Source organism: Labeo rohita, chromosome 11 (assembly GCF_022985175.1).
Source record: "Labeo rohita strain BAU-BD-2019 chromosome 11, IGBB_LRoh.1.0, whole genome shotgun sequence".
Classification (NCBI taxonomy): Eukaryota; Metazoa; Chordata; class Actinopteri; order Cypriniformes; family Cyprinidae; genus Labeo; species Labeo rohita.
In genome coordinates this window covers 13,280,282-13,291,491 of record NC_066879.1, presented here as the reverse complement: position 1 = coordinate 13,291,491, position 11,210 = coordinate 13,280,282, and the positions used below count along the sequence as shown (strand labels likewise).

Sequence of the window (11,210 nt, the reverse complement as noted above, 5' to 3'; positions counted from 1 at the left end):
TTGTTAACATGTTTCTAGCATTATTAGCATATTACTAGCATGTTGTTAACATGATTAGCATGTTGCTAGCATGTTTCGCACATGATTAGCATGTTACTAGCATGTTTCTAACATGGCTAACATGTTACTAGCTTGTTAACATATTACTAGCATGTTGTTAACATGATTAGCATGTTGCTAGCATGATAAGCAAGTTACTAGCATGTTTCTAACATGGTTAGCATTCTGCTAGCATGATTAGCAAATTACTAGCACGTCAATAGCATGATTAGCTTGTTAATAGCATGTTGTTAACTTGTTTCTAGTATGATTAGCATGTAACTAGCACGTTGTTAGCATGAATACCAAGTTACTAACATGTTGTTAGCATGATTAGCAAGTTACTAGCATGTTTCTAGCCTGATTAGCATGTTGATAGCATGTTACTAGCATGTTTCTAACATGGCTAACATGTTACTAGCTTGTTAACATGTTTCTAGCATTATTAGCATATTACTAACATGTTGTTAACATGATTAGCATGTTGCTAGCATGTTTCGCACATGATTAGCATGTTACTAGCATGTTTCTAACATGGCTAACATGTTGCTAGCTTGTTAACATGTTTCTAGCATTACTAGCATATTACTAGCATGTTGTTAACATGATTAGCATGTTGCTAGCATGATAAGCAAGTTACTAGCATGTTTCTAACATGGTTAGCATTCTGCTAGCATGATTAGCAAATTACTAGCATGTCAATAGCATGATTAGCTTGTTAATAGCATGTTGTTAACATGTTTCTAACATGGTTAGCATTTTACTAGCATGTTGATAGCATGATTAACGTTACTAGCATGTTGTTAGCATGTTTCTAGTATGATTAGCATGTAACTAGCACATTGCTAGCATGTTTCTAACATGATTAGCATGTTACTAGCATGTTGCTAGCATGATTTAGTTAGATTAGAAATATTAGAAATATTAGAGTGAAGCTTAAATGAGTGTAAATGGATTAGAAATAGCACATAGAAGGGAAGCTTGATTGAGCCTCAAGGGATTCTGGGAGTTTGAAGAGTGTTGCTCATTTGAACATTCCGTCAATGTAAGTCTATGGGATTTTTGGTGGTTTTGATAGTCTGGTTTACGAAAACCGTAAGGCGGATCAGTCTGAAAAGATACAGCACACCGAGTCAGACCAGTCTGAAGATCTGGGCCGAGTTTGGTGGTTCTAGCTTGAAAGCTCTAGGAGGAGACAGATACCGAAATTTGGCTCAGAAGAGGAAGAATAATAATATTCTTAAATAGTAGATCAGTAAGTTGACTTTCTCAAGACAACTTAACAAAACGAAACGAAAGAAAGACGAATATCTGAAAAATATGAGCAGGTAAGTGCTTATATATGCTGCTGTTGTTTTGACATCTTGAAATTAATTGTTTTAAAATAACATTACAAAAGTTTTGTCAATTAACGTTCAAAGGAGAAACGACAGATCCTGCTGCCAAAAGTGGCAACAGACTGAAAAAGAAATGTAAACACAAGAAATAGAAACCAAAAGTTCATATTTAAGACTTGTGCTTATATTTTAACAAGTTTGGTGCTCTTATGTCTCAAGTAAAAAAGTGGTTAAACATTGACGTTTCTAGGGTTTTTTTTTATAACAACTTATAAGATTCTATTTGTGACCCTGGACAACAAAACTAGCTCAAAACTTATTTATTCGGATTCAAAAAAAAAAAAGTAAAAATCGACTGGTTCATATTTGTCCCTCAAGTGTTTAAAACGTAAAAGATTGTTACATTTCTATGTGTGACCCTGGACAACAAAACTAACTTAAAGCTTATTTATTCGGCTTCAAAAAAATTAAAAATCGACTGGTTTTGTTGTCCAGGGTCACATTTGTCCCTCAAGTGTTTGAAACGTAAAACTACAAGTAACTCGCGGAGGAAGATTGTTTTGCTCGTCACGCGAGTTGTGCTTCAGCTCCGCGATTCTGCGCGGATGAATCTGACGTTTTGAGGCACCGCGCTGAACGTGATTACAGATAATTGCTTTATCAGCGCGAGTTTTGGTAGCAACATCCAAACGAAACGAAAAAAAGACAAACATCTGAAAAATATGAGGAGGTAAGAGTTAATATGCTTTTTTGACTTCTTGAAATTCCTTTTTAAAACAACGTTAAAAAAGTTTTGTCAGTTAAAGATCACTTCATATCAGATAACGATGGAAAGTATAACTCGTAAGGCTATTTATAGGTAAACAGACCAAAACAGTAATTGGTTTAGAGATTAGCATCGTTGTTTTGAACTTGAACTTGTTTTGAACGTTATCCTGAACGTCTTTGTATTTACGGATATGACGCAAACACGCACAGAAGAATGACGTAAATATGCGGTTTCCCGGGAAATCCGTCCCGACAGCGGTAAATTATATAAATAATTATTATAGGCTTAAAATATTGATTTAGCATAAAGCAGAAATTCGTTTTAAATTGTTTTTATGACATACTGCTTCGTTTTCACATTTGGGTAATTTTAAACAAAAAAAAGTTAATACAGCTTTAATTTTTCAATCACCTCGTGTTAACATACTAACACATTTTTAACATTTTAAGTGCATTAGTGAACATCTAGTGCTGTCAAATGATTAATCGCGATTAATTGCATCCAAATTAAGTTTTTGTTTACATGTTTACTGTATGTTTATGTATACATAAATACACACATATCCAGTATACGTTATGAAAATATTTACATGTGTTTAATAGTTATAATACTTACTAAATTTAATATATAAACATTTTTTTTAAATATATCCATGCATGTGTGTATTTATATGTACATAATAAATATACACAGTACACACACACATATATGGTGTAAACAAAAACTTTTATTTTGAATGCGAGTAATTGTTTGACAGCACTAGTACAAACATGAATTAATGAACAGTATATTTATTAATTATGTAAAGTTAGGTTATTAAAAAAACATTGTTAGTTCCTACTTAAATTTAATTTTAGTGCACTGAAACGTGACCGTATATAACTATATTTGAGCAACGTGTTGATTTACAGATGATCTGTTGTTTTAAATTGCTTTAAATCTAAGAGTAGCACATTATTAATGGAGGCACATGAATGACTCTGACACACTGACTTGATACATTGATTTTTTTTTATTTTGGAGTTAAAAAAAGAGGAAACTCTCCCCTACTTGAAACAGAGCACCTTTAAACGTGCTTCATATCCCACGATACCACATTAGACGTCTCACAACCTTTAAAAATAACTTAAATACATGAACACAGATACATGACAGCAGCACGTCCTCTCGTGAGTGTTTTCTTTAACCGGCTGCTTTCAGCGCTAGTCGATGATAGACGAAGGACACCGTAAACATCCCGTCGACATGTTGATTTGCCGCTTGCATATTTCATGATTTTGTTAACCCAAACTGCCTTGTTAGTAAAACAAATAATTGATGAAAAAACTGGTCATGCTTGTTTTCCGTCATTCAAATACACCGAAATACACGTCAACTTCAACAGGACAAACTCAGAAGCTCAAATTCAAAACAAAACACTTTTTATCCTAAACACTTCTTTAAATCCGTATCCGTGCGTTCAGTGTTTGAGAACTGGATGGAAAGGGGCGGGACAGAGCGATTGACTGATTCGAAGCAGACAGGAAGTGATGTCACAGCTGCCGGAGGTTTTCTACTCGATGTCGTCGTCGCTGACGCTCTGAGCGCTGACGATACGCTGCACGAGAGGAGAGAAGCATTAGGTTTGCATTTGGGCATTTCAGATTTTAATTCTATTTCAAACGCTTGTCACCTGGCTGATAGTGGGGAGTTTGGTGAGGAGCATCTGGAAGACTGGAGGAGGAAGCGTTTGCTGCAGGACCTGGAGGAGCTGCTGCGGCTGACCGCACACGGCGATCGCGTTCGTCAGATGATCCACACCTTTCTCGTAGTCACCTGACAGACAAAGAGAGGGTTAATATTTATTTAATTATAGTTAACTTAAATTAAAACCATTTAAAAAAAAAAAAAAAAAATCTTGCTTAACATAAAACATTCACTGCAATAAAATAAATAAAAATAATTTAATAAATAATAACATATAAAATTTTACTTAATTTTAGCTAGTTTCTATTTTTAGCTTAGTTTAACTCACTGTGCTAAAATAACTAAAACTGAAATAAAATAAATAAAATCTATATAAATGTAAAAAAAACTAACAAAAACACAAACTAAAACTTTAATGCAACATGGAAAATATAAAAATGAAAACTAACTTAAAATATTACTAAAAATAAGTAAAAACTACATAGATGTTAAAAAACTAATAAAAATTACAAAAATGCACAAAACTAAAACTTTAATGGAAAATGAAAAACACAAAAATAAAAACTAATTCAAATTATTACTAAAAATTAGATTACTAAAAATCAAAACATTAAAAAACAAATAGAAATGACTAAAACACAAAAAACTAAAAACTTTAATGGAACATGGAAAATATGAAAATAAAAACTAATTCAAAATATTACCTAAAATAAGTAAAAGATTATATAGATGTCAAAAAACTAATAAAAATGACAAAATGGAAATGGAAAACACAAAGAAGAAAACAAATTCAAAATATTACTAAAAAATAAGTAAAAACTATATAGATGTTAAAAAACAAATTGTGTTTTTGATGACTAAAACACAAACTAAAACTTTAATTTAAAAAAAAAAACGGAAAATATAAACTAATTCAAATATTTTGAAAACTAATTCAAAATATTAATACAAAAAAATGTAAACTATATAGATAAAAAAAGAAAAACTAATAAAAATGACAATAATCCACAAAAAAACTAAAACTAATGGAAAATGTAAAAATGAAAACTAATTCAAAATATTACTAAAATGAGTAAAACCTATATGGATGTTAAAAAACTAATAAAAATGAAAAATAATGTACAAAAAACTTAAACTTTAATGGAACATGCAAAATATAAAAATGGAAATGAATTCAAAATATTACTAAAAATAAGTAAAACTATATATATATATATATATATATATATATATATATATATATACATATACATAAAAATGTTAAAAATGAATAAAAATGACAAAACGCACAAAAAACTAAAACATTAATAGAACATGGAAAACAAAAATGAAAACTAATTCAAAATATTACTAAAAATAAGTAAAAGATTATATAGATGTCAAAAAACTAATAAAAATGACAAAATGGAAATGGAAAACACAAAAAAGAAAACAAATTCAAAATATTACTAAAAAAATAAGTAAAAACTATATAGATGTTAAAAAACAAATAGAAATGACTAAAACACAAACTAAAACTTTAATAAAAAAAAAAAAAAACGGAAAATATAAACTAATTGAAATATTTTGAAAACTAATTCAAAATATTAATACAAAAAATGTAAACTATATAGATAAAAAAAGAAAAACTAATAAAAATGACAATAATCCACAAAAAAACTAAAACTAATGGAAAATCTAAAAATGAAAACTAATTCAAAATATTACTAAAATGAGTAAAACCTATATGGATGTTAAAAAACTAATAAGAAAGATAAAAACACACAAAACTAAAACTTTAATGAAACATGGAAAATATAAAAATGAAAACTAATTCAAAATATTACTAAAAATAAGTAAAACTAATATATATATATATATATATATATATATATATATATACACACACACACACACACACACACACACACACACGTGTGTGCATTTGTGTGTGTGTGTATATGTTAAAAAATGAATAAAAATGACAAATGCAAAAAAAAAACTAAAGTTTCAATGGAAAATGGAAAACACAAAAATGAAAACTAATTCAAAATATTACTAAAAACTACAACACCATCTCAATAACACAAAAACACTGTGAATTAAATGTCTATGAGATCTCACCCTGCGCCAGCAGTTCTTCTCCGAGCTGAATCTCCTCAAGGAAGAATTTCTGAACGGCTTCGGCGTCTTTCAGGTCTGGTAACTAAACAAACACAGATATTATAGATTAAAATCATTAGGGATCTTTACATATGGTTATTTCTCAATCAAAATTCACTATAGCAAGAAAAAAAATAACATGTGTAACATAAATAAGTGTGAAATTACCCTTGATAATCCAGCTTTCTCCTGAGCCGCCTTCTGCTTTTTTCTTCCTGCAATAAAATCCCATTCATTAACACCGGTCCAGCATTTTACAACTAGTACAGAAGGTTAACTAGTCAACTGTATCTAGTCTAGTTCACTATATCTAGTCTGCAGATGCTTTATTGATAGACAGATTGACAGACTGGCAGATAGATAGATAGATAGATAGATAGATAGATAGACAGATAGATAGATAGATAGATAGATAGATAGATAGATAGATAGATAGATAGATGCTCTCACGTTCTCGTAGTTTGTTCTTGTAGTTTGGGTCACTCCGTCTCTTTCTGTCGAAATAAATGCAGTAACCGACGAAGAGCGCCGCGCCCAAACCAGCCGCGATCCTGCTGCTGCTGCCGCCCATCATGACGAGAGAGATTAAAACCACACGACACGAGATCAGACCCGAGAAACGACAATAATAACAGAGATCAGACGCACTGCATGACCCTCACGGAGCCACACACGAGAAAAGACCCCGGTGACGTCACACGCGGTGACAGCTGAGCTGCCGCTGACTTCCGCCTGATCGGAAATACACAATAACACTCGCGAACTGTTCACTCGAGCTCATGCGATGAGAAAACAAGGGAAGAATATTATATTTTTATGCGAAAAATAAAACGATTTTAAAAATCTCCCCCTTTAAAAGAAGTATGTTCTCTGTTTTTACAGCAGGTGGCAGTAAAGACCCACAAATAGAATTTAATGGATAAGTTATGTACGTTACGTTTTAGAAAAATTATTTCTGTATGTTATGCAGCTGAAAACAGGGTTGTCTTAAAATATAACTATATTTATTAACACAATATAATTATATTTATAAGTTCGTGTGTATATACACTAAATTATAGTTATATTTTGTTATATATGTGTGTTATACACTTTTATTTACACAATATATACATTTATTTATTTATTTCCAGCTCCCATTATAACTTTTTATAATAATTATACCTTTTAAATGTACAGAAATACTAATATATTATTATAAAATTTAAATGAAGACTTAACTTACCTTTTTTTCTTATCGTTTTAACACAAAATGTTGTCCTAGAGATGCAAACCAGTCAAGTTTCATCCTCAAAACTGATATATTTTATATTTAATGCTTTTTTGGATCTTGGTTGTATAAATCAGTGAAAACATTAATTGCATGCTATAAATGTATGTTTGCAAAATATGCATATACATGACACATATTATATTAATTTATTTATCTTCATTATATTTATTTATTTTTATTATTTTCATTGCAAAGTAAAGACCATTAAATGAAGACTAAATTTTATGAACTTTTATTTTTTAATTTTTTGAAATTTATATATTATGTTTTTATATTGTCCTTTTAACACAAAATATTCTTCTAGAAATGCAGACCGGTCAAGTTTAATCCTCGAAATTTATATAAATAATTTTAGCATTTTTTATATATTATTAAATAATGGATCATGATAAATCATCTATAATATTTTTAGATATTATTTCCCTTTTTATAAGGCATTTTATGCTTTTTTTTTTTGAGCTTTTTATTGAATAAATCACCTTGCACTTTTATTGTAAAACAATGCAAATATTATATTTATCTCCATTATTTAAAAATATATATATAATTTTAAGGTAAAGAGCATTAAGTAAATTACTAAATTTTAAATGACTAAATTAAAGACTCAATTTTATTTTATTTTTTTATGAATTATTGATACACTAAGGTTTTTTTTAAACATTGTGTATCATAGCAATAGTATATGAAAATAAATTGTAAACAACCCACGATGCCACTGAGAGTTAAAGGAGCTGCAGTGAGTTAAAATATTAAAAGAAGTCTCTTCTGCTCACGTTTATTTTATTTAAAATATTTTAAAAATTGTAAAATATTTAATTGGAATTTAAAATAGCTGCTTTCTATGTGAAAGTATTGTAAAATGTAATTTATTCCTGTGATCAAATCTGATTTTTAGCATCATTACTCACAGGATTCTGAATGGTGAAGGTGTGTCTCACACTCTCACTGGCTGATTTCTGTAGTCTCCGCCCACTCACTCTCCTCCACCAATCAGAATGGCTCCTGCCTCATCACTCACAGCTGCTGCTGTTTTAAATGCACTGGCGGCTCCTCAGAAGGAGTTTGAGGTGATCAGATATACTATAGTCTTTTCTTTTAGTCTTTTCTCTGTATATTTTTCCTCCCTGAGGTACGGTTATTTATAATTTCCTCCTTTGATCTCCCACATCCGCTGTGGGTTTTGTTGTTTTGGAGTTTTTATTAGTTTGGGCCTCACATGTGAATGTGAATCTGCTGACTTCAGGAGAACCGGAGATCCATTATGAGTTGTTAGGAGTCTGAGTCAGCGTGTTTCTAGTGGTTCCTGAATTGGTGACGTGTTTCTAATGGGCTGATGTAATTATCTTGAGCTTTCTCATCTTCTGACATGCTCTAGAGACTCCACAGCTGAAGTCTTATTTAAAGGGCTTGTTCACTCATAAATCAATGTGTATGTATAAATATAATGGATAAATTAATGGAAACATTAATTGTATGCTATAAATTTATATTTGCAAAATATATGCAAATATTAGATTTATATATTTATATTATTTATTATATTTATTTATCTATGTTACTTTCATTGCAAAGGAATTTAAATGTTTTTATTAATGTATTATATTTTTTTATATTATCCTTTTAACACAGAATATTCTCCTAGAGATGCAAACCAGTCCAGTTTCATCCTCAAAATTGCTATAAAAAATATTAGTATTTTTATATATTATTAAATAATGGATAATGATAAATAATCTATAATATTTGTAGATATTATTTACCTTTTTATGATGCATTTTTATGCTTTTTTTGGAGCTTGGTTGTATAGATCACCTTGCACAGTGTATGGAGGGATTAATTGTATGCAAATATTATGTTTATTTCCATTATTATTTTTTTAAATATAATTTTAAGGTAAAGAGCATTAAATAAATGAAAACAAAATTTTATTAACTTATTTTTTTCCTATTATTTTTAACACAAAATATTCTCTTAGAGATGCAAACCAGTCAAGTTTCATCCTCAAATTGACTTTTTTTTTTTAAGATATGAAAATTAGTTGTATAATTTTTTATTATATTGAAATATTAATTACATCCCAAACATTTTTATATGCAAAATATGCATATATATAATATATACAAATATATTTATTCATTTATTTATTTAATATTATGTTTTATTTATGTTTATTTAATATTTTATTTATTTATTTTTTACATTTTTGTCCTATTCTTTAACACAAAATAAACATAAGATGCAAACCAGTCAAATTTCATCCTCAAAATTGACATATTTTTATATTTGAGATTATTTTTTTTAAGATATGAAAATTCGTTGTATAATTTTTTTGTATGTAAACAATATATTTCAAACAGTTATATATGCAAAATAATATATACAAATATAATATAATGTATATACATATACATTGATTTAATATAATATATACAAATAATATATTATATTGTATTCATTTATTTAATATTATATTTTATTTATTTGATATTGTATTTATTTAAGAAATTTTATTTATTTATTTGACATTTTATTTCTTTAAGAAATTTTATTATTTATTTAATATTTTTATTTATTTAATATTATATTATATTATATTATATTATATTATATTATATTATATTATATTATAATTGATCTCAGCTACTTTCATTGCAAGGTAAAGAGCATCAAATTAAAGTTTTTTTTAATTTTATATTATATTTCATTTTTTATTTAGTATTTTATTTATTTAATATATTAATTTTTTTAATTTATTGAATTAATTAATTAATTATTTTTTTATTTATTTAATGTATTTATTTATTTTATATTTTATGTATTTAATTAATATATTAGATTATTTATCTCAATTACTTTCACTGCAAGGTAAAGAGCATCAAATTAAAGTGTTTTTTTAATTTAATATTATATTTTATTTAATATTTAATATTTTATTTATTTTATATATTTATTTATTTAATATTTTATTTATTTATTTAATATTTTCATTTAATATTATATTATTTATCTCAGTTACTTTCATTGCAAGGTAAGCATCAAATAAATGAAGACTAAAGTTTATTTTCTTTTCTTTTTTATCTTAACCTTTTAACCTTTGTGTGGATCTTGGTTGCATTAACCACCTTCCATCTTTATTGTATAGAAACCTTGTGTGCTAAACATCATTGCACAGTAAAGAGCATTACGTAAATGAAGGCTGAATTTTATTAACTTATTTTTTTCCATCCTTTCAACGCAAAGTATTCTCCTAGAGATGCAGATCCTGGAGCAGAAGTCCATCAGCTGGCAGTGACACGGCGCTTGCGGTTTGAGCGGAGGCCGAGGTCTGCAGACGCTCCACCCTCCTCTTCACAGACACAAGTGTGATTATTTTTACCCAAAGCTGCAGCTGTTTTTTGCAAAGTCTGGCAAGCGCGGCGCAGCGCGGGAGTCCCGCCAGGAGACGGAGGCCACTGAAAAAATCCGCTATTACGACTGGAATAAAATACACCACGAGTTGAGCTGCTGCCCAGGAACGTCCGACCAAAAGCCTTTACGGCAGCAGAGCCTGTATTTTCCACGAACCCCGAGCGGCCTGATGTCATCCGATGTGTTTTCAAGAAGGAACACGTAGTGGAACCTGGAAGGGTGCGATGTAGGCCACGTCCAAGGGCTTTTTCATCATTACAGGGTGGGGTTTGCAGCCAAAGCCAGAAGGACGGAGAGCCAGAGCTCCGTGTTGTTTCTGGCCCGAGGACTCCATAAAGCCTCTGCGGTGCGGCTCTTGGCCCTCGGCGCTTTTCACGGTCAGCGAACGCCGCTTTTCTCTCCGAAATCCTGCCCTCCAATCACGGCGTCCGGCACCTGGATAATGGAAGCGGGGAACTCGACACCTGCTCCCCGTTTCTGCTCGGATTCTCCGACGCCGTCAGCTGTGAAGTTGAGAATGCTTGAGGAGGTGCGAAAAAAGCCTGAATGTGTCAGA

General features: G+C 29.8%; 1 protein-coding gene across 1 annotated transcript; it reads right to left on the bottom strand.

Annotated features, from left to right (window-relative positions):
* Window positions 1-3,138: 3,138 nt before the first annotated feature.
* Window positions 3,139-6,670, bottom strand: tomm20b (translocase of outer mitochondrial membrane 20b). Its single transcript, XM_051122067.1, has 5 exons — window positions 6,424-6,670; window positions 6,142-6,188; window positions 5,935-6,016; window positions 3,818-3,960; window positions 3,139-3,742 (listed from the first exon to the last, which is right to left on the bottom strand). The coding sequence occupies exons 1-5, from the start codon at window positions 6,545-6,547 to the stop codon at window positions 3,698-3,700; spliced, it is 441 nt and encodes a 146-aa protein (XP_050978024.1). The 5' UTR covers window positions 6,548-6,670; the 3' UTR covers window positions 3,139-3,697.
* Between the last annotated feature and the right edge of the window lie 4,540 nt (window positions 6,671-11,210).

Excerpts from the sequence above, each read along its gene's own strand:
- tomm20b (XM_051122067.1), bottom strand. The coding sequence starts at position 6,547 with ATGATGGGCGGCAGCAGCAGCAGGATCGCGGCTGGTTTGGGCGCGGCG. Across the intron at positions 6,189-6,423 it reads CAAGAACAAACTACGAGAAC|GAAGAAAAAAGCAGAAGGCG; the intron begins GTGAGAGCATCT and ends ATTTTATTGCAG. Across the intron at positions 3,743-3,817 it reads AACTCCCCACTATCAGCCAG|CGTATCGTCAGCGCTCAGAG; the intron begins GTGACAAGCGTT and ends CCTCTCGTGCAG.